The sequence below is a fragment of the Mauremys reevesii genome, linkage group 2 (assembly GCF_016161935.1).
Source record: "Mauremys reevesii isolate NIE-2019 linkage group 2, ASM1616193v1, whole genome shotgun sequence".
Classification (NCBI taxonomy): Eukaryota; Metazoa; Chordata; order Testudines; family Geoemydidae; genus Mauremys; species Mauremys reevesii.
In genome coordinates, this window is record NC_052624.1 from 200977802 (window position 1) to 201002703 (window position 24902).

The window sequence follows — 24902 nt, forward strand, 5'->3', positions numbered from 1 at the left end:
AATGTAACAAAAAGATGATGAGAACATGGCTGTTCTTCCATTAAATCTAAGTGTAAGCTGCTCTGATTTCCAAAAATTAAGGTTCAGTGTATTGCCAACTAGATATCATTTTCTGTCAACGGAGTAAACACTGCCTCTATCATGTATACTTTCATTAAGCAATAAAACATGACAGCTCATGTGCTGTTGCATAGTAATAATGACATAGCTAGCTGGCTGACAGCACTCAGCCTTTACCTTTCTGCTGAACACCATAAGTAGGTAGGATATCATCAGGGGCGGCTCTACCGTTTTGGCCGCCCCAAGCAGTCATGCGCGGGAGGCGCCCTGGAGCCGCGGGAGCAGCGGACTTCCCACGGGCATGACCGCTGGTCCCGCGTGGCTCGGGTGGACCCCCCGCGACTGCGGACGGTTCGCGGGTCCGGCGGCTCCGCTTGAGCTGCCGCAGTCATGCCTGCGGGAGGTCCAGCCGAGCCGCGGGACGAGCGCCCCCTCCGCAGTCATGCCTGCGGCAGGTCCGGTCGTCCCGGGGCTCCGCCCACAGGCATGACTGCGGCAGGTCCGGGGCCCCAGCCTTTTGCCGCCCCCTAGATTTGGCCGCCCTAGGCACCAGCTTGTTTTGCTGGTGCCTAGAGCCGCCCCTGGATATCATTATACTTCAGCAATAGGCTTCTTTTGCCTGAAGCAAATATTTGAGGGGATTCTGTCTATTGTCCACTCAAGTCACACGTGCAACTTTAAGTCACATGTTTATTAAGAAAAGCATGTACCTGAATGATTTCAATAGCTACTTTTGAATCAGAATAGCAGAAGAAGAAAAAAAGCCAACAGCAATTGTTTAAAACAAAGAGATGCATTTTCCTGGTGCCTTCATTTTGCAGCTGCCACTTTAAAAGTTAAGGAACAAAGTTGTTTGGACTTAAACCACCACGGTTGTGAGTGAGTGTACTGAAGGTTTTAAGATCCTGCAGGGTCCTGTGGTGTATCTGGATCTCTTTTGAATGAGGGAAAAAAACAGAAATATGGAGTAAATTATATCTTTACTATTTTTACTGCATATGTGTAGGTGACTAAATCACAGTCATGTTATCATTATGGAATACACATTGGGACAATGATCAACCAGCCAGCCACTCTCATTTTTTCCAAGCTCATTTTATAGTGGTTTACTGATTCAGCAGAATAACTGGCATTTCCAGTAAATGCAAGCCCCAGATAACCGCCTTTTAGAATCGACACTATTATTCCCCCATGCTCACTGCTGTGTGTCCGTTGCACATTTTACTATTTGTTTGATGATAAATATTAAAACCCTTTTTATGTTACCTAGCTTCAGAGAGGCATATTTATATGGAACACATATTGGTAGACCCAGTAATGTTTATTATGAAACTCTTTGACATGCTTCAGTAAAGATACCTACTGCTAAATGTTACATGTATATTAGAACTATAGAATGTCATGAATTTTCTCTCTGTTAGATGAATGTGTCACTCAGATTTTTGTACTCCCAGGAAATTGGAAAGGTTCAATGAAATTAGGAGATGAACCTGTAAATGTGCACCACAGAGAGTATCCTTAATCCAGTGAGAAAATGTGTAATAATATTCACACAGCAATCCTGGAACGCCTCTCATGAAACACTGTAGCACTAGCAATCCTGTGCATTTATAGATTTGATATCCTTTGAAGAATGGCAATCACTTTACATAGGTGGGTAAGTGTTAATATCCTTATTTTACAGATGGGGAAACTGAGAAAAATAACTTTTTCACTCCTTAAAGGTCACAAAGCAAATCGTCAGTGGCCACATCAGGAAGAGAACCCAGATCTCCTGACACTAAGTCGCTGCTTTTCACCACTACGCAATGCTACTCCTCATGCACATTTTCAAACCAACTCATTTGAATTGTTGCCATTTATTAAACTATATCCTCCTGTAGAGCAGGGCTGCCCGGGGGAGGGGGAGTGCAAATTTTCCCCAGGCCCCACAGGGGCCCCAGTGAGAATATAGTATTCTATAGAATTGCAACTTTTTTGTATGGAAGGGGCCCCCAAAATTGCTTTGCCCCAAGCCCCCTGAATCCTCTGGGCAGCCCTGCTGTAGAGCACTGGACTGGGACTCAGGAGACTGAGGATCTATTCCTGGCTCTGCCATGGACTTCTTGAGCAAGGCACTTCACCATTCTGTGTCTCAGTTTCCTCATGTGTAAAACGGAGATAATGAAGCTGACCCTTCTAAAGCGCTCTGAGATGGACTGATGAAAAGCACTGTAGAAGAGGTCAGCATTATTGTTATTATACATATATTTGTTTTAAAAAAGCTGGTATTTGATAAAAAATATTTGCTATTTGGTAAAAATAAAATAAAAAAAGTGTGGAGACCAATGGCGGGGCGGGGGAGGAAATTCTCTGGCTGAGAAATCTGCTCCTGAAGACCCATCCCAAACTGCGATTTTTAGCTAGAATTTTCTACAACTGTATATTACCACCCCATTTTATTTTTATTCCTGTGAAATAAATGAATCAGAGATCACCGAGATCTATGAATTTATCCACAGATGATGCACGGGAGGGACACGTGGGGTCACATGCCCCCACAGATTTCTGCCAGGATGGGAGTTGGGCTGAGCACAGCTGTAGGGGATGTGCTGGGGAAAGGCACCGACACCATGTGCTCCCACTGAGCTCTGCTAGGTGGCGCCTGGAACAGGGAAGTGACATTAGACTGGCACAGTGGTTCCCAAACTGGGGTAACGTGAACCCCTGGGGGTTCGCGAAATGTTCCAGGGGATTCTCAGGGAAAAATTCCCTAATAGTGGACAGAGCTGTCCCTAGGGACCCCGGGCAGCACAGGGCCAGCAGCCCGGAGCCCCTGGACTTCCAAGAGCTAAGCAGATCAAAGCAAGCGCATCTATCACACTGAGGAGATTTAAACTTCAAGACTCCTTATAAGAAATGGAAATGGAGGTGGATATTTTTTGCTGTTTTTAAAATTAAATAGGCAGCTTGTATTGTTTTTAAAATTATTATGAGGAAGTTTAAGCTTTGTTGTAACGTGTGTTGTTTGCCTGGACTGCTCAAGACCTGAATGCTTGTGTAGGAGGAACTCTTTGAGTTGGCTTCTCAAATACCTTCATGCTGTTTCGCATCTGATACTCCTTGAAGAAACATAGGAGCCTTGTCTTATAACAGGCTTATTCAAAGTGATACGAGCTACAAAAGTGAGATCTTGGAAGAGTGTTGCCATTTTCATAATGTAATAAAAATACTGTAATTATAAATAATAATAAGTGTGTAATAGGCATGTCATAAAAACAAATTTTATATTTCCAAGATCACTGCTTTTATAATTTATACTCAGGTAAAGGAGAAAATCCCTGGAAATATTCATTTTCAGGAGGGGGTTCGCGAGACTTGACATTTTAGTGAAAGGGGTTCACAGGTTGCTAAAGTTTGGGAACCTCTGGGCTGGCAGTAGGCTCAACAGTGGAGCCTGCCTGGGGTGTGTGCAAGGCTACAGAAGGGAGCTTGGGGCAATGAGTGGGGGAGGCAGCAGGGGCAGTGAGGGGATGAGTGTGTGGGGAGCCCATGGCAGGCAGTGGGGGCTGGAGCAATGGGGGATGGGCGGGAAGCCTGGGGAGGCAGCAGGGGGATAGGGAGGTGGGTGGGGAGCCTGGGGGAGGTAATGGGGATCAGGGGTGATGGGGCTCAGAGAAGCGGCAGGGGCAGGGGGGACTAGTGCGGGGGCTGGGGAAGAGGCAGCGGGGCCAAGGGGAATGGGGAGGTAGGTGGGAGCTCAGTAACGGTCCAAACCGAAGCCACTCACAAGAGTGTTGGGATCTGGAGCTCTGAACTGGCCCAATTATAAAAATAAACCTGAGCTGTGAAGTTGAAATCTGGACCTAGATCTGATCTTCCTCATGTTTCTGAGTGGTTTGGATTTTGTGTCTTAATTCTGGATCCATCTCTAGTTAAAAGTGAACTGTAAAGAGAAAATGGAATTGCAGGCAAGCTCAGAAACATGACTTGAACGGCCCTGCTAACTGGGCTGGGCACAGGAGATTGATCACAGAAATCTGTTTTAATTTACTTTCCAAACATTCTTTCAAACTACTGTCTGCCTGCCATGAAATCTGTTTTTCCAGGTTTGCTAGTGATGCCCCATATTCACCATTTTATGGTACTATAGATACCAGAAGAGTCAGATGCCAGGAGAGACATCATAGCCACCAGGAGGGTTAGCATGAGATTTCTGGTACTTGTGATGCCCAAGAGAGCCAATGTCTCCTTGTAAACCCAGAAGAGAGAGCAGATTCAAATGAAGAGGGAAAATAATTTTATAAGGTTAAATTAGAACTGATTCCTGACATAATTATTGGGTGCTGATTGGTTTGAAAATATCTCTGTTCTTCAAACTGATAGAACACACCAGTGCACTCCAGAGCTTCTTCATGTGTAGCTCTCTTTTAGCACAATCTCCATCAGCTATTACATAGTATCGTAAAATATGAACGTCAAAAGTAGCTCTAGAAATCAAAACCCTTTTGTCTCTTGAGTACCTGCCCTGAACCCCACTGCATACCACCAGAACCTTTAAATTGTGCCCCTGCCCCCCACAATCAGCAATTACCAGTCACCTCTGACTTAAACTCACAGAGACCTGAAAACAGCAGTCATGCCAGGTACAAATCCACATCTACATGGACTGTGTGGAAAAGTAGGACATTTCTCTTTACATCCAGCAAATAAAAAGTTAGGAGTGTCCTGAGAGTTCTAAACTGAGGGACAGGAGCCAAATGAATGGCCCACTCCCAACATCATGAAAGCTGGACGGTCCCTCACCTCCACATGACTGACTGTCTTACATTGCTAGCTTGCCTTCTCATAGTGGTAGCCTCAAACTCCCTGCTCATCTCATGCTGCTGGCAAGATACTGTTTCACCTTAGGACCCAGCTAGATGTCTCTTACTGGTGCCTGGCCTGAAGGAGGGACAGGAATTCACAGCAGCAGAGGTGGGGCACCTTGGTAGGTCTGAGGAGAAGGGGCTTCTTCAAAAGAGAGGCGGGGCTTACTTGGACTTGCTGCAGCTAAAAATATGGACATGGTCCTACCTTACAGAAGGAAGAAACCCTCCCTCTTCCTAGCACATCACCCCTAAGTAGCTTGACCAACCCACTAGCATTCACTATTCCTCAAAGTGTTCAACACCTGAGGTCAGACTGGGAGTGGAGATCTCTCCTAAGAGTAGAGTTTTGTAGGATCTTCCTGCCTCTTCCTTGGGTTTTTGGGGTAGAAAAGATGCCCAGACTAGGGTGACCAGACAGCAACTGTGAAAAATCGGGACAGGGGGTGGGGTTAATAGGAGCTTATATAGGAAAAAGACCCAAAAATCGGGACTTTCCCAATAAAAATGGGACATCTGGTCACCCTAGCTTGAACACAGTTCAGTCCCAATTAACCAATCCCCTATTGTCCAGAGTTCACACTGTTAATTCATACTGGGTTATGATTCCTGAAGTTATACAAATACTACATCTGTCATTGAAGCCAATTTGTTTTCAAAAAGCCAGTCTCTAAAAGCAGTGCTTTTAAGGCACCTCGCCATAAAGTACAGTGGCACTGTCCCCCTTAATTCAATATCCTGTTTCTACATAGGTTTTGAAGGTCCTGAGAGCATCACATTGATTTGGGTGGAACTGTACATCCTTCTCCGAGTACAGAACTACAAAGCAGAACATAACAGCCTGCTGATTTAAGCTGGCCTACAGCTCTTGTGTCATAGCCGCTAGTGTTTCTGCAATTCTACATCTAAAAGATTCAATAAAACACTCTATAAGAAAATAATTGCACATGGCCCCTTGTTTCTGAACTCCTTTAATCTCTCTATGAGGTAGAGCAACCATAATTAAATGCAATATTCTGGATGTCAAACTGAAATTCACGGCTTTGATAACTATTAGGCGATTAAGCTATTTATAAAATATATAATTTGAAAATCTGGCATTTCATTTTACATTATTATTATTTCTGCTGTGCGATGACTGCTCTCCACATGGATCACATTGCTAGAAAGGCAAATTAATAAAGATGTTCTGTTGAAAGTTTTAAACTATTTCAAAAATTGAAATGAACAGAGATAAAGTCTCCTTGGGAAGAAAGCAGTGTAAAAATACTCTTACAAGTGAAATGATTTCATTATTTCCTTTGAAAACAACTTGTATGCTTTCTCAACAACTCCCACTGAAAATCTTGGAAATTTCCCCAAGTTTTATGATAAAAGGAAACAGTTTCTATTTAGTGGTGCAGTTAAAAAAGCTCATACCAGAAGGTCCACCATGTTAGGCTTATTATTTCTCAGTGTCTTCACAGCATGGAATACATCAACTGCCCTCTGGTGCCGAAGCATTTCACAAACAATGCTGATTGCACAAAATGTCCCACTGCGGCCACCTCCGTTTCTACAATAAAAGTGATAAAATGGCTCCATTACTCATGACTGTATGTTACTAGTTCTCATACTGTGTCTGAATGTTCTATGAGACATGCGATGCAAATACTGGTGAACCAATGGCTATTAATGCCTCTGAACTCTAAGAAGGATGCAATTTCTAATTAAAGTGAATAGGCTGAATTATCCAACATGTATGCTACAGAATCCATCAGCTTGGAAGCCTGAGGGTAACAGAGTGTTTCAATTTTGCACTAGTCTTTTCTATTAATTCATAAATCTGAAGAACAAAGTACCTATTTGGAAAACAGAATCGAGACAGAGGGGCCTGATTCTCATTCACACTAGCTCCATTCCCTTGCTCTGGCAGTGCAAAGGAGTCTTAAAGTGCAGTAAATTACATTTCTGTTCAGTCTGAGGCCCCATTACACTTACACAGCAACCTTAGTGTAATGAGACTCAGACTCAGAAATGCGAAAACGTTAAACAGATTTTGGAATTTGGTTTTGAGCTGGTTACAAGTTTTTCTATTCTAGGTTATGGTGCCTTATTTCTGGACTCAAAGGTTCCTAGGTAACAGTAAAAGCCTTGCCCAAGTTGTCTTATAATTTGTATTGATAGCTGTACTCTTAACATAGCCATTAGGTGGTGCTGCAATATCCCACTACATTTTACCTGTACCTTGTGGCATTAGGAACAGGCATTACATTCACTGCATGGGAAGGAGTGTTTTTACAACTGTATGTTCCCCCATCATCCATAGTTTCAGAAGATGAGAACCCACACTGACTTGCTGACTAGAAGCCAGGCATAAATGTTCATAGGCATGATCAAATATAGTATTTAATAGTGCTTTATATTCAGCTATTTTTAATCTTCAAGAGAATCTCTTTCTGGAAACCCTATTATTTCTACAGCTATTCTAATCAGAGTACTTCATTGGAAATAATAAACCTTAATAATTACCAGAGTGCAGACTAGTTAGCTAGCAGGTCTTTCAAACCAGCACTCACAAATGGTTGATTTTCAAAGGAAGCTACGAAATCGCACATCTGTCACATCCAGGCAGTATGAAAAGAATGCTCTCTGCTGCCAAAACACTGGCTGATATTGTGGGACTCTTTGAGAAGTTTCATTAACTAAAGTCATTTAAAAGGATTATGTCAGAGCTTTTTTCTTTTCTCTGCTGCCTGGAAGTGACGCATACGTGATGTGGTACAACTATTTAATATCATCAGCAACAATAGCGATAACAGTAATTTGCACTTCAAAAGGGCCTTTCAGCTGAGGATCTCAAAACATTAATTAGTTAAACCACACAATACTCCTTTGATGTCAGTATCATTATCCCCATTCTACAGATGGGGAAACTAAAGCACAAAAAGATTGAGTGACTTGTGCAAGGTCAATGTTTAAGTGGGCAATAGTAGTAAACTTGCAGTTTTCATCTATAGTTACTAATTTGTATATCATATAAACAGAATGGTCAGAAAGTTATTTTCTAATTTAGGTCCCAATTCATGAAAGCACTTAAGAGTGTGCGTAATTCCATCACTAATCAGGGCAGAACTTCAACCAATGCTTAATTGAACAGGAATGCTTTCCTGAATTGCAGCCTCAATTAATGAGAACTCAGTCCTCTGTGGGAGCTGAGGGAAAACAGCACATGGCAGGTTCCAAGTCCTAAGAGAGGAATAGTGGGCAGATTAAGAACTTGTACCTCCACATGGAGCAGTGTAAACTTGAGGTCCTCGTGCATGTATACAAGGTCCTCAGGCAAGAGGCATTCAGATTTCTCCCAAAGAACATGAATGGAAACCCCAACTTCCCACAAATGATAAACCTTCATGAGCTTCCACCGTTTTTCAACGAGGTGCCGTGTAATTTAATTCCAAATTATGGGATAAATTACAAGGATGCCTCTTACCTTCATGCAAATCCTTTAAAACTCGAAGTACAGTAAATATTCGTACTATCCCCTTGCTTTCCTACCTTCAAATACTTACAAACAATGTACGACTGTACGTCCTTCTCCTCCATTGTATTCTTCCTGCCATTTCTCCACCTGACGTATTTGTTTCAAGAAGGAACGTTTGGACACTGGAGTATCTCTGTACATGGGCCATCCCAGGAACTGAAACTGTTGCACCATTCGATACCCATCTTGGGGCTGCAAAGATCCGAACAACAAGCAAGAAAAAAGCAAAGGCATTATTTACACTATACTCAAATGGCATACAATTTAAACATTCTCATCAAAGTTGTTAAAGGACATCACTGCTTACAAATTACTAAAGTAATTTCAACTGCCCTTGAGAGTTATGGCTTTTAATCTCCAACAGAGTTATTAAGCACAAGATGTTTTAAATAGCAGGATATACAAAGAGACTAGATCAGAACAATGGTACAGCTGCAAGAGTCAAGTAAATGATTATTTAATATTATAGTAGTCACTTGATAGCAAAGTGAAAGTCACAATACAATTTCAATTATAACCTCTGGTTTTTCACATGCTCATAATTTTCAGCTTTTTGGAAGAAACTTCCCATGTTTCTCTCATTTTAAAAAGAAAGTTTGAGCAAAATCTTTCAAGCCATTTTGAGGAAAGCAGGAGTGAAAAAAACAAACTTCTGTTTTAAAAAAAAATCAAAGTGCACTTTATTAACTGGGCTATGCTCAAACTCTTGAGATAAATAGTTCTGAAGAGTGGCTTTGCTATATCAATTAATGCATGGAACAAAAACCCAGAAGTGTTTACATGACAATGTTGTTGTTATTGCTGTTACACAGTAGTAACAGAGAGGATATCAGATTAACACGAGAAGGGACTACAGCAGAGCTGAGGCAGAGTAAATTTTGATTGTCATAGAATCACAGAAGTATAGTACTGGAAGCGACATCAATAGGTCATCAAGTCCAGTCCCCTGTACTCAAGGCTTATATGGGATGTGCCTGCTTTCTGTCAAAATTTAGAACCTATTGCACCCCGGGCTGGTCCTGACTGCCCCTCCCCTCAAAATAGGATTAATATTGATCAGTGATTATTAAATCAAACATCCTATTAACATTTCATGGGTTCTTGGATTTTACTCATCAAAAATAACTGGGGACTTCAAGGCCCTAGAAACCTGAAAGAATGGGGAGTGCAGGCTTATTCCCTGGTTCCCTGGACTGGGAAGTAGGGCCCCAGGTACCTCTTTGTCTCTTTCCTCTCTTGTTGGGGGAGCAGGTCCCAGGACTTGTCTTTGCTTGTTCTGGGGAGGACTGGTCCTCAGTGCAATCCATGACCTCACAGACTGACTAGGGAGTGCTGCCCATTCTTTCCAATGTCTCCTCAGTTTTGGGAGGAGGTGCCAGTCCATTTCACTGGGCCCTCTCTGCCTGGATGGGATGGAATGCCTGATCTGCTTCATGGTCTCTCTCAACCTGGCTTAGGTGGATGTCTGCTGTCTTCAGGAGGTATGTGTGCAATACATAATCACACCACATTAGTATCTTTATAAAGTGCTCCCTTCTTTGAAATGCACGTATATTAAAAGGCGCACTTAAAGGAGTGTGCACTTCATAGAGATCCTGGTACAGTATTTACCAGAAACAAGCCTATCTCTCAAAGAAGTGGGTATTGGTGCATTTAGTTTTTTTCTTTATTTAAAGCACCAGGACATTCAGTGCAGACTATGATAAGGCTGCATTCTTCAAGTACAAGTGTAAAAAAATGCAGATGTTAAAGGCCTCCATTTTCAAAAATGACCTAGTGGGTTTTGGGGGCCCAACTTGAGATACGTTAAAAGAACCTGTTTTTCAGGGTTAAGTGCTCAGTGCTTTCTGACAATTACATCCCTTTAAGATGTTTCAAGTTGGGAACTTCAAAGTTAAGGTACCCCAAATCACAACTCATTTTTGAAAATTTAGGTCATGATTCTTGCATCAAAGAAAAGCTGCTCATAAAGCCTTTGGTTTTTATTTTTTGTTACATTTATTCAATAAATTAACACAATGTATTTTAAAACATAATTATATTATGAATTATATGCTCAACAAAATACGCAATGTGGGCTAACTGCTGTAACATTAATTTCTGCAAATCCTGCTTAACAGTACAATCTTAATGCTGTATTCTTCTCATGTGAATGTAATAGACATAAAAAAGGCATATGGTAGAAAAATGTCTTTATTCTGATTACATGTACGTGGCCTTATTCTGATTCTATGTATGAACCATATACACCACTACCTTGATATAACGCCACCTGATATAACATGAATTTGGATATAACGCGGTAAAGCAGTGCTCCGGGGGGGCGGGGCTGCGCACTCTGGTGGATCAAAGCAAGTTCAATATAACACGATTTCACCTATAATGCGGTAAGATTTTTTGGCTCCCACGGACAGCATTATATCAAGGTAGAGGTGTATATATAAGCTTGTTCTCAATCAGACTTCAGAGTGTGACGTGCTTTTGCATGTTTAACTTTTACTTTTATAACCTCAGTAAGGTTTGCTCATTGCCTTCAATTTTACTGAGTTATACACATTTTATTTTATTAATATATAGTCCTGATTAAAACTAACTGGATATTTGAAAGAAAGATTTCTTAGTTAACATTTCCCCCCATCAATCCAAATTATTAAATTTAAAAAAAGAGAGAAACTGAATAAGGTTCTTACTCTTGCTGCATTATAAATTCGGAATATCCGGCTGATTATGTCTTCTTCTAAATCAGCTGATACAAATTCCACCTGAATGGGACCATGTCGATGCACCCCATTTTCTGGCCAGTACTGGGGACACAACTACAGGAGAGCAACATCACAGACAAGCACAGTTATTTATAAGAACATTGATATCTTGTAACATCCCTGGAGAATGCATTTTTCTTGTCTTTGAATATGGATCGTTTCATTTATATTTTTGTCTTTTTAAAGTGTTACAAAAATTCTCTAACACATTATTATAAAATTGTAGTTTCCCAATTTCTGAACCAGTTTTTTCAGTATTCCAACTTTACTTTTGCAGAACAAATTTAACCAAATAAATTCTTAAGTGACTGAACCTCATATGGCTCATTACTGTATTCTTAACTCTTTGGTGTTTGGAGTTACACATTTTTGACGCTCAACATCAATTCAACATTCAGATATGATTGGATGTGGGGATGCTGTTGAAGGACATCACATTTAGGGTGTGCTGCGAGCACAGGACCAAAGGTCTGATATCTTAAAGTGTTCTAAGTGTGTTGATACCAGTTCATAACCACAGCGGAATGTGTTATTGCTGTTATAAAGGTATAGCTATTCTCAAAACTCCAGTGCCTAAATTCTGTTCTCAGTTTAGCTCCAGACCAGTGAACTGGCTAAAATCAGCATTGCTTGAAATTTTCAGTGACCAGTCAGTCTTACATTTGTGAATGCCACTTTGCAGTAGAAAATGTGAACTCACTTATGTCCAGAAATATTTTAGTGGTGGATATCTAGAGATCACGGAAGAATATTAATATGTATTTTAAACAATTTAAGTGTCCAATAAAAAAATGATGGCTTAATCCTGAAATGAATCACTTGACACTTGGTCTTCTACCCCTAATACTTTAAAGATTAATTCAACACTTTGATGGGGATTCTCAGAATTGCCCTCTATATAGTGTGTTCACTTTCTGGGATATTTAGGTTTGCAGTGCTGTTGTGGCTGTGTTGGTCCCAGGACATTAGAAAGACAAGGTGATATCTTTTATTGGACCAACTTCTGTTGGGGAAAGAGACAAGTTTTCAAGCTTACCGAAGAAGAGCTCTGTATAAGCTCAAAAGATTTTCTTTCACCAACAGAAATTGGTCCAATAAAAGATATTACCTCACCTACCAGGGATAGCTATAGCAGTTCATGGCCAGGCATGCATCAAAATTAAGTATGCGAATGAGCAAACTTATGCTTGCTTGCAGGAGCATTGATCACATATTTTAAAGCTTCATTTTATTCAAAAAAGTAGCAGTGGTCTTCATTCTGCTGTACTACTGCTGGTGATCCACAGCTGAGCTGACAAATCAGACATGCTACAGCTGTTGTTTTGCACTTCTTATAACACTCATCCCTCAACAGAGCCACTCACCAATTACTGCATTTTAGGAAAATGTGGCCATTTAAAACAGAGTAAAAATAGGACAAAGTCTGATTTGCATATCAGTTCAATTTAACAAATTAAAAACAAAAAAATCCAATTAGGAAAATGTATTTTCTTTTTTAAAACACTCTACATTCACAGCTCACACTGATGAGCAAATTACTTTTAGACTCTGCTCTGAATCTTAATCATGTTTTCATTATGAAATATACTTATTTGTATTGAGTAACAAAATACAATGAATACAGATAGCTAATGTAGATTTCCAGCATGCTGTACAACTCACTGTAGGTCCTTCCATTATGTAGTAATACCATTCCAACGGCTTTTTGAAAAATATTTAAAAATCATATAAAGGCTAAGATGTTTGGCACAGCAGTTGTAGGAAACCATGATTTTCAAGTATGTAGGACATTTGGGTTGAAGGTTTTTTTGTGGATGTGAGGGGTTGGATGTATGTATCAACTTTTTTAGGGTAGATGCTTTTAGGGTTTGATTTCTCAGGAAAGTAAGAAATTCTCCCTAACCTGTAGTGTATCTATACAGCAGCTGCAGCAGATCCACATGGCTACAATGTAGCAGCCATGGCCATTCATAAAATGGACTATCTTGAATGGTTCCTTGCAAATCTTCATTTGACAAGAGTCAGTATGGGGAAATTTAGGCTTCTTATATCTCTCCAAATTCCATCTTCCAACTTCATTTGTGGTTGGCCTCATGTCTACTTGCTTCGACCTCAGCTCTACAAACCTTCTATAAAAGCATACCTTCTTCTGCATGCTGGACATGTCCCCACCACAGTTGCTCTCAACTGGGGCAAGACTGCAACTTCCTGAGTTCATCTAAATATCTCTTCATTTGTGACAAAACCATCTCAACATATGTTAAGAATGTGCCGTAACTTTTGCCACTAAAAACTATTTATTTACCTTTCCTATGTTTTATTTAGTGGCCATGATTCTGCTCCACGTAGCAGGGTTGTCATCACGATCGTGCTGAACACTCATATCTTAGATGTCACAGAGACATCCTGCCACACAGAGGCCTTTGGAGATTCTGAAATGCCACTGATGCAAGATCAATTAGACATGTGAATTCTTTGGTTGTAGAACCTCCTGCTGCAACCAGCTACCCAGATAGGTCAAACTATTCACCCATTCAATGTCATTGCCATCTTCATGCAGCATCAGCAGGCCATTCACTTCCATTTTACAGCAAGCATGCATAGCTTTGGTTTTATATCCATTGATCTTAAGTCCCATAGATTTTGCAATTTTTTGTAGCTCTTCCAGCATTAGCTGTAGTTGGTCAGTAGTCATTTCAAGTACGGAAATATCATCTGCATACTCAAGATCCTAAATTTTGAAATTCCTACTTGGGCCTCAATCAGTTTTGGATTGGAAGGGGGGCTGTATCATCTCTTTTTTTCCAAAAGGGAGAGTGATTAGTTTGCTCAGATTATAGGGGAATAATGCTCCTGTGAGTGCCAGGGAAGGTGTTTATGACCATACTGCTAAACAGACTGAAATTATGCCTTAAACCAAAAATGACAGATAACTAGTGTGGTTTCCGTACTGGTCAATTAACAATCTCTGCTATATATGCTCTGTGAAATGTTACTGAAAAATGACTAGGGCAACAAAAGACAGTTAACGTCGTGTTTATAGACCTTGTAGCTGGTTTTGACTCAGAGCACCAATCACCGCTGTGAATAATGATACACCAGTATGGGGTGCCTGAGGACTTAATGTTCCTAGTGGACAAACTACCACAGTACGTTTAGCTATGTGAGGGTCAATTGCTGTACTACAGACTGGTTTTCAGCAGAATCAGGAGTGCACCAGGATTGATTCCTCTTACCTATGTTATTTAATGTTCTAACAGAGCATCTGATGTAGTGTATTACAGTAATATGCAAATACATTATATAGAAATAAATACATAAATAATGATTATGATAATAATTAGTAATAAAGCTGAATGACAATGCATGGTTTTCAATAAACTGAACCCTCTTTTCCCTTCTTTTTGAGTTTTGAGATTTATTCCTAATGAAATGCTTGTCACTTACATTGGAGAAAAAAGTTTAATGAATTGCAAAGGTGGGTGTATTACCTGATACATTATATATCCCAATAGCTTTTAATAGTGAGTAAGGCCAATAAATGCCTAAAATAGGCAAACACTATTATACATTCAAAACACAGCCTACATATTAAAAAACTCGGTGTAGCAGTTACTAAAAGGCTGACTCCCCAGAGCGTTTCCTCATTCATGCTGAAAATAACCTTAGACTCATGAATAAAAGTTTTGTCTTTAATTTCTAGACAGGTAAGAGTGGTTAGGGATTCAGTATTTAAGACAGTGTTTGGAATTTATAGGCACTTTTTTGAAAGCCCAGGTTGAAAACTTTTATGTTTTTTAAAACAAAAACTTAACGTTAACATGAAATAAAAGTGAGCATTTTTCTGTGCATGACTTAAACTTGTTAAAAAAAAACGATTCTTGAACACATCAGGAATAAATATCACATGCAGCATATTACAACACATTAATTTTGGCCTCACTTTAACCAAATATCAAAAGCATTTTAGAACATTTATAGAGTAGGGTCCTGTTCACTGCCTTGCTCCCGTTTAATGCTGGTGTTACAAGGTAAAGTCAGTGCTTAAGAAAGTTGCAGTATCAGAAGCCCAGAAAAGCTCAAGTTCTCCACTTTTTAAAAGAACAGATATATCTTTCTAACAAACAATGAGCAGCTATATTATAAGTTAACTAAAAATGCCCCATACATTTGCCTCACCCCTGTTCTGGAGACAGCCCCTCTATGGAGAAAAGATAATCCAGTCTCCATTCCTGTTTAGTTCTTGTCCTCTCTACTGAGGCTGCCACTTATAGATCAAATTTGTGCCAAATGTGATGCTGATTTTTGTGATGGGAATGACTGACCACAGACTCATTTCAGGCAAGCAACATGGGAAAGCTGTGAATTTCTGTTCACTTTTGGCCACTACGAACTTGTTTTAAATTCTGAGCCAAGTCCTAGAACTGAAAGGTTCCACATCCTATTACCAATTCCCAAGGAGTTAGGGGTGTGTGTGTGTTTACACATTATGGTGGACCAACTTATGGCGGCCTCATTCATTCCTCCCTCCTTCCTCTTTGCTTATCCCCGAGCTATGAATCAATTTCTAGTGTTTGTGAATTATGTTTTATAAACCTAATTATGTCCTAATGCTGTTTTGAAGCACACATGTATTATCTAAACACAAGCATTACTCTGTAAAGTACATTGATTGGAGCAGTTTCTAGGACTTACTTGTGCTGGATCCACATCATTCAGCATAACGATTGATGTGCAATGGTAGTCTAGGACCAGCCTCCAGAAATCTTTGACGGTATTTGGTAAAGGATGCTGGGTAACTATAAAAGCGGAGGGTTGCTTATAGCTCTGCAAAACAATAGCAACAGATGATAAAATGAAAGTGATAAGAGAAGAAATCCATCCAGCAAAATGTCAGTAATGGCCCCAAACCCTAGGAAAATAAGTATTATTGTTATTTTGAAGATTACTCACACAGTGTTTTCAGATCTTCCCTGAGATGTTTGCTTGCAATCTAATAAACTGTAATTTTACATCTGGAGGCAAAATGGCTTTAACAGATCATATTTTTTAAAATGTTATGCCATGGACATACAGAAGGGAAAAAAAAAGAGATTCTTGCTTCCAATGTAGCACCCATAATATCTCAAGTTGTTGACAGACAGATTAATCTAAATTGACTGTACTTGATTGTTAATGTGAGTGATTCCTGTGTAAGGTGATACCTAGTTATTGTTTCAAGAAATACTGCTCACATTCTAGTCTCACTGGCAAACAATAAAGCAATATCTTTAAGGGGCAAATGCAAGGTTCATTCTCTCTTTAAACACTGGCCCATGTCACTGACTGGAAGCACTGGACGAACTTTCATCCACAACCTATGACTTAGAACCAGACCTTTCTTTGCTGCTGAAGGCCATAATGGAAGTACTTTGTCTGTTATTGGTCGAGGATTGTCAATGTCTCCATTAAGAAGGGCATGGTGTTATCTGCTTTGAAGAAAGCTTGTATTCATCCTGTGCTCAAGAAACTATGGCTCAACACTGACAATCTGGCTAGCTGTCTGAATCTTCCCTTTTTGGTAGGGTAACTGAGAAGGTTAATGCAGCAAGAGGACTCTCACAGAATCTAGCTCTTCATTCTGGTTACAGACTTGGATATGGTGCCAGACGTGCCCTCCTTCTTTCCTTTGGTCAGTAATCTCTTCTTAGCAATCGATAATCACTAGATATCCATGCTGTAACTATTAGATCAATCAGCTGCCTTCAATGATCATGAGAGGGTGCTGACTTGCCTGAAGTCATGTGCTGAACTGGAGGGGGCTGCTCTTGAATGACTCCATTCCTTCCTGGCTGAAAGTTCCCAGAGGGCTGTATTGAGCACTGCTCACCAAACCCATCCTTGTGTAGCGTGATGCAGGATTCAAAATTTCACCCCTCTTATTCAAGGCACATACGGTGCCATCAGGGGAGTTAATGAGGAGCCATGGGTTATGGTCCTTTAAGTACATTGATGACACCCAGTTCTACATTTTCATCTCAACGGATACAACGGGAGAAGACAGCAACTGAGCACCTGGCCCACTGGCTGGTAGAGACTGGGGTACAAGAAAGAGCAAACTACCTGCTCCTGGCCCCTAATGTAGGGACTATTCTGGGGAGCACACAGTGCACCAACGATTCTAGGGAAATGGATCAGCCCCGAGGTGGCCAGACCAGTCAGCACAGTTTATAAGAGTCCTGAGGCTGCTCTAAGATGTTTGCCGGGAGATGGAGTTGCTGAACCAAGCATGGGCCGCCTCCAAGATTAGGAGGATGGAAAAGTGGCAGAAAGCCACCTAACTCCTCTGCCCTGGAGCACCAAGCATGGCTCAGGTACATCTGAGGATCCAGCCCAACAATTTGATATCAAAAGTAAACAGTTCATAATAAGATAAGCAGCTGCAAAAGCTAATACTAAGGAATCCTCTTTTTTGATCAGTACTTATTTACAAAACAAAATAATACTGACCTCTCTATGATAGGATGTGGTATAATGGCAAGACAGGAGATATTATAATCTGAGGTTTGCCACTGTCTTCCTGTGTGACCCAGGACACTGTGTGAACCTAGAGAAGCCATTTAAGCTTTTATTGCATGTTTCCCTATTCATATAAACAAAGACAACACCACCTCGCTTTGAGCCTTATCTAACATTAATAAAATGCTTTGAGATCTTGGATGGAAAGTCCTATATGAGTGCAAACTATTATTATTACTGAAGCTTTACTTTTCAGAAAGAGTATTTGAAATGTGTTCATTCTTTCCTAAACACTATTTTCTTGTTGTATGTGTGTGTGTCATAATTTTAATTACTCCAGCTCTAAAATGTCAGAGATATACTATAAATCTCTAGAGAGTGTAAAACACAGTTAAGTGTCTTTTTACTGATATCCCATTAGCACTATTAAAATTACCATAACTCCATTTAAAAATATTCATTTTTTCATCATCTGAACAGGAAATGTTCATTCAGACAGATATAAATAGAATAACTGGAGTAATGTCTTGTGTGCTATCTGTGCTGACAGGCAATTATTTTTTCTGTTAATTACTGAGTAAATTAAAGGAAAGGGAACTAAAATACTGCTGCAAACCCTATTATCCCATTTAGCTGCCTTGGTGACTTAATAGGTAACTCTTTTTCTCTTAGGCCAGATGGTTAAAAATTCAAGAGCTAGCGAGAAATGCAGACATTTTTAATTTGTCAGTACTCCCTGGCTGGCTCTCTCTGTGTGGTTTTGGAACCTTGGCTGTGACATAACATATGAGGGATCCTAAATGTACTCAGAGGTTTAAAGATTTTGTGTCATTTTTTGAAAGGGAAGTGGAAGGATTTGAGTGCTCTGGTGCTGACTGCGCTTCCCAGGATTTTCCAGTTTGGAGTTTATTCCTGCTTTATTATTGATGATATAATTGGACTTACATCCATCAGTGCGGCGTTAATGTAGTTACTGCTCTCCCCATCTATTGTTATGAGGAAAGGCAGGCATCTATCTGGAGGCAGAACATCCATACAGCGATTCTTTTCATGATTACGGGGCAAAAGTGCTATACTGCAATCTTCTACACGCAGTGTTGGAGTCACCATGTTTAGAGTCTATGAAAAAGAATAAACAAGACACGAGCAAGGTTAGCTCATCAGTGAACGAATCCTAAAATAGTTAAATAGTAGAATTTCAAATCAACTCGGGCTACAGTTTCAAAGAGAATTTACAAATGTAAAAAAAACCATAAGAAAAACAAACGAATGAATGAACAGCTGGGTTCAGAAGCAAAAACCTTGGATTGCTGAATATGAACACATATGAAGGAAGAACGTGAAAGATGGTTGTAGGGTTACCTGTATTCTGGAGAAAGGATCATGGAGGGAAACCACATAAGATTCCAACCTCTGTTTATGAGGAAAGAGAGAACTTTACAACTGCCCTATATCTATATCTTTATTATTTTACATATTTCAACAGAAATTTGTGACATATTATTGCCCTGTTTTGTAGTTCTTCTCTCATAGGCCTGATCCAAACCCCACTGAAATCAAAGGAGGGTCTCCATTGACTTCAACGGGCATGGGATGAGGAGCCATATTGCATGTATCCATGTTGTGCTGTCCATGACTTACCCTAAATTCTTCTTTGATCTGACTTGAGTTAGTCTGAGGATCCAGTTTATTCATTTCATAGTACACAGACCTAACTTGAGAAGCTGGAATAGAAGTATCTCCACAAAGACAGGCTTCCAGTATTGCATCGTGGATAAATACGTACTGCTCCTGGTAAAGCAATCAACACAATTACTGACTTAGAGAGAGCACACCTCAAGTACTAGTGCGCAAGTAAACAGTAAATAATCTATAAAGCTCCCATTAACATCAATGTACACTGAGTAGAGCCCGTAGGGAGCAAAAGTGGTTCATGAAATATACTATTATATACAGAAAAAGCTGTGTAAGGGTTGGGCCCAATCAGTTATGATAAATAAGCCAACCAACCTGTACACCAAAAAAACCCCAAATGGTTTTTATAGTGGCCTCATCTTGCATTTTTCTTTTTGCACAGTTCCACGGGCACTTCTGTTCATGAATGGGACCCAAAGTGGTGGATCTTAGCTCTGACTAAACAATATCCCCCAAACTATCTTTTTAAAAGCATTTATCAGCCCAAAAATCAGAATCCAATCAGGTACCACCCATATGCTTGTTTGTTTAAATATTGAATGGCTTTGCTGTTCCTCACTGCACCATATGAGGTATTTTCCATGTGTTGTGGCAGGTAGCGTATGTTATAAAGAGCAGTACTTTCACTGAAAATGATACAGTAACAGTCAAAGAAAGATGCCAATACCTCAGTTTGCACCATGTTAACTCTTCGAGATCGAAGCTCCCTGACACAGTTGTATATATCTACGACACCTTCTCTTTCTGCCATATCTAGCATGATGTCAATGACAATGAAGCATCCAGTTCTACCAGCACCAGCGCTAAAATAAAAGAGCACAGTCCACGCTGTATGAATTTTTAGAAAATATGAGGTTTTGAGTCTGATTCTGCAAGTGCTTCAGGTGTGGGATACCTACTGACGTCAACAAGAGTTCTGTGTATGAGGGTTTGCAAGACTCAGGCTCGATTTTGCCATTTTTTATGTTTTTACTTAGTCCTTTATTATGAGCGGGGCCGGCTCCAGACCCCAGCGCGCCAAGTGCGCGCTTGGGGCGGCATTTTCCCGGGAGGGCGGCAGGTGGCTCCGGTGGACCTCCCACAGGCATGTCTGTGGCGTGTCCGCTGGTCCCGCGGCTCCGGTGGACCTCCCGCAGGCATGCCTGTGGATGCTCCACCGGAGCCGCGGGACCAGCGGACCCTCTGCAGGCATGTCTGCAGGAGGTCCACCGGAGCCGTGGGACCGGCGACCGCCAGCGCGCCCCCCGCGGCGTGCCGCCGTGCTTGGGGCAGCGGAATTCCTAGAGCTGCCCCTGATTATGAGTAGCTCCTATGGCTTCAATTACTTATGGAGTGATTACACAACGTAGTGGGGGAGGAATGAGGCCCAGAGTCTTAGAGGGAAAACGGAAAGCAGACATTTTCATTCTGTTTACCTGCAGTGTACAACCAGTGGGCCGGCATTAGGTGGGCTCTTAGACTTCACCTGCCGTACAAATCCCAGCAGTCCTGTTGCATGGTATGGTACACCATGGTCTGGCCAGCCTGTGAAGTGAAACTGCCTGATTTCTCGGATTTCATGAGCACCTCTCTGTCCAGAATCAAATAAACAAGAAGAAGAAGAAGAAAAAAAAATGTAGAAATGAAAATGGGGAAGAAATTAGGAGAGAGACTTTGTTTGAACATGAGTTTAACAACTTGGGCCTTGCTTAAAAAAAACTACTGGAGTTCTTTAAAAGGCAAGATGAGGCATGGATTTTAAACTGGATTCAAAACCTTAGCATAAAATAGGTTGGTTTAATACTAACCTGCTCAGGTGCTTTTGAAAATCCCACTAAATGCCCACCTGCATCTTTAGGTGCCTAAACAGCTTTAACAATTTAGTGCTAAGGGAGTAAATCAACAACAAAGCCAGGAACAGAAATCATGTGGCAAACTCCCATTGACTTCAGTGACGTCAGGATTTTACCCTAGAATTTCTGATGTTCATTTCTCTCATTCCTTGTTCCCAGGGAAGCAACCCAGTAGTAGCAGCACCTGTGTGTGCTCCTCCAACCCCAAAGGTTGCAGTTTGGGTGGCCCTTATGTGGGCAGCACTGGAGATGGGGAGAAGGCTCTTTACTCCCCTCCACTGCTCAGCCACTTAAGGGCTAACCACCACTTAGCCCTTAGTAATTTAACACCTGTAGTACATGCATATAGTGACATACCTACAGAGGGCCTATTGGAATTGTATTTGCCAAGAAACCAAATGCTACTGTCATTTACAATATCAACCAGTAGGGCATCTAGTTAAGTAGATGGATTTTATTAAATCTATTTTTTCCTCTGTAAAATTGCAGCCCTGTGTATTTGCCAGTATAATATAGTCTTTTACAAACCTATACACCAGGGGCCACCATATACATTTCAAAAGCAAACAATATTGTGACAGGTGGTGTCCAGCTTAGACAGATATAAAGGTTAGCTGTGGAATGAATATTGATGATTTTAATATCTGGTATTCTGTGTTTCTTCTTTTTAAGGCTATATTTCTCTGTCTTGAACTACTTTGCATATAAAAGGCCTAACTCTATTTGCATGGTAATGAAGTAGTATAAAGTTGTTGTTTAGCTTTATTAATAGTATGCAAGAACCAGGGCAGGGATTTCCAACGCTTAGGACATCTGTATCTCAAAGGGGCTGTTGGAAACAAGCAGTGTGTCAGAGGGCCCATTCCTGTTCCCCCTTATGCTAATAGCAAAACCTTAATTGTCTTCAATGGGAGCGGGAGCAGGATCAAGATCAGGGAGACAGAGACTTGGAAATTAAGGAGAATGGATCATTTTGAGAGATTACCTAACGTTCATGTATGTTTGCAACAGGAACAAGCAATGGTTAGGAAAATATATCCAAATTTGAATGTGTTCTGTTTTAGGCTATGTCTTCACTGGGAAAAAGATGTGTTTTAAAACTATGTTTAAACTCTAATGTAGACAAGGCAATTTATATTTTCACGCACATTAACAGGGAGGCTGATACCCTACCACCTAATATGTTAAAATACAAATTGCCCTGTCTACACAAGGATTTTACATTTGTTAGTCAACATACCACCTAAATTGCACCTCCAAAATTTAAGTGTACATCCATTACACATGCAAAACCTCCATTTGCACATGCAGAATAGGTAGATGTACATGTGATTGCCTGTCTGCAAGCACACTTACTTGTCTGGCAAGTGCAAATGACTATGTACCTTCAAAATGTGAGCTGTATACACCCAATGGATTCACACTTAAATATTTCAAGGGTAATTTTTGTCTACCATTTGTGATAGTGCTCCACTATTTTAGAAAGGATTTTGCATATAGCATATTGCTATAATGAGTTATTTTTATTGTATCTACAAAGACCCATTTTCATCTCTCTGTAGCCTCCCTACTGGGTTTTATACCCAAAACAGAACCACAACTGTGTGAATCATGAAAGCATATGCTCAGCTTGGAAAGACAATATTTTTCACCTTTTCTTTGAAATCAAAGGGATGAAAAGTCTGTCATATTATAAACTATCCCTAGACTGTTAATAATTTAGGCTTTGCTACTGAAACACTTACTCAGCTGCTTACTGTTACACATGAGTAGTCCCATTGACTAGTAGTTCCTGAAAAACTACTCATGTGCACAAAGTTAAGCATATATGAAAGTGTTTGCAGGATCAGGGCTTAAGTCTCTTTAAGTCTTAAATTACACAGGAGCAGGATTACAACCACCACACCTTGAAATTAACTAAACTGTCATTTCTTTTTTAAAATGCATCAATCAACTCCCTCCCCAACAAATAAACTCCTTAGTTTTCTTTTAGGAGCATACAGAAAACATGACCTGAATAACTAAGTAGGTGAGAAACATTTTATACAATCTAAATTCAGGAAAGAGTATATGGTGGAGGATATGGGTAGCCCTGACTGTTCTGCACAATAAGGAAAACTAAAAAAATAAATAACAGAGGGGGGGGGGAACAAACATATTCCTTTCTGAACCACACAGAAGCTGCTTTATCAGCTTATTGAAAAGCTGCCTATTGTTAAAAAACTGTCTTAAATGAGGTATTTTCAAATGGAGAAATTTTTTTGAAATAAAATAGGATTGTTTATCCCTATCTGTTTCAATTCACTTATTCATGAGCTTTTGGTCATGAGTAACTGTAAAATCCTCCATGTCTTTTTTTCACAGTCCTGACTAAGAAGTGAAAAGCTAACTTCAAAGCATGAGCTTAGAACTTGATGAATACAAATCACCCAAACCCCATCTTCTTCAAAGTCTAACCACCCCCTTCTCATCTGTTTATTAAAAAATATCTAAATAGTAGGAGCCAACAGGTTTGAATGAGCCAAGGAAAAAGTATTGCTAATATTAGATTCTGTTTGCTGGACTGGTGTATATATAACGATTAGGCTGAAGAATGTAATAGGAAAAATTCATTGCTCATCTTCCTGAATCTGCCTTTGTCATGCATTGTGAGATCATGGACAAGATGCTCTAACACAAACTGAGATTAGATGATTCAATAACTTGGATGGGAACACCTTTAAAACCTTGGTTTAAAGAAAATTGATGCCATGGCAAATAGGAATACATAAGTCATTTTCAGTTATTTGATATTCAAGACACACTAGTGAGTGAACAAAAATCATGGCACACCCAGAATGCATGCTAAATCTTAGCATTGAACCAGGCTGCTTTTGTCACTGCTTCCAGCACACCCATTGGTAGTTTTATACATTGCCTCTCTAGGCTGTAAACCGTCTGAAACAACCTGGTTTTAATACAGTACCTGTTAACTAAGTGACAACCAAATGAACGGTATTATTCAAATCAACTAAAAGACAATACAATATGCCATTTGTAACTGTGCTTGTAAAGGACCTCCCCTGCTTAATAAAATTACTTCATTCTAAAAGAATTCTGCTGTAGACCAGGAAATATATTGGACCAGTGGACTACAGCAGTTATAATCATGCTAGACGTCTGAATAATAGTAGTATATGAAAAGACTTATTTTTGACACAGACTGGCTTGATTGTGGTGAACAGAAGACAAGAAAACCACATCAATGTCCTGTTTAATTGATGGGTGGGTCAGAGGCCTCTCCTCCGTTAGTGCCCCAAGGGAATGGAATTTCTGTTTCCATTTCAAGTCTGGGCCAGGGCAAGGCAGAAGGGATCCGCATTTAAAGAAAGGGAAAATCTAATCTTCCATAAAGGAGCACTGGAAGACTACCCAAAAGTAATTTGCTATGAAAAATAGGCTGCCTGTTAGCCAGTGAACTCTAGGATCTTTCCAAAGTGACAAAAATTACATGTATTTAACTTGTATGGGAAAACAACAACATATTCAGAAAATACAGTTTTCCAAACTTACCTTTTCTACTGCAAATGTTCGAATCACATATTCAGCCAGGAGCTCTGTTTCTATTAGGGTAACTTTAATGTCTTTATATATCTCTGTGTCATCTGGCCAGTATTTGCAGCATTTGACCTTTTAAAAATACAAA

At 40.2% G+C, this 24902-nt stretch overlaps 1 protein-coding gene across 19 annotated transcripts in view; it reads right to left on the reverse strand.

Moving 5' to 3' along the window:
* The window catches only part of PTPRM (protein tyrosine phosphatase receptor type M), a 717223-nt gene that overhangs the window by 2409 nt on the left and 689912 nt on the right, over positions 1-24902 (reverse strand). For all 19 annotated transcript variants that reach the window (XM_039523703.1, XM_039523700.1, XM_039523699.1 and 16 more), the window contains 9 exons: positions 24770-24886; positions 20801-20955; positions 20053-20188; positions 19332-19481; positions 18636-18809; positions 15888-16019; positions 11121-11246; positions 8459-8622; positions 6327-6462 (listed from right to left, as the gene is read on the reverse strand). In XM_039523703.1, coding sequence (XP_039379637.1) covers positions 6327-6462; positions 8459-8622; positions 11121-11246; positions 15888-16019; positions 18636-18809; positions 19332-19481; positions 20053-20188; positions 20801-20955; positions 24770-24886 — 1290 coding nt within the window. The remainder of the gene's footprint in view (positions 1-6326; positions 6463-8458; positions 8623-11120; positions 11247-15887; positions 16020-18635; positions 18810-19331; positions 19482-20052; positions 20189-20800; positions 20956-24769; positions 24887-24902) is intronic.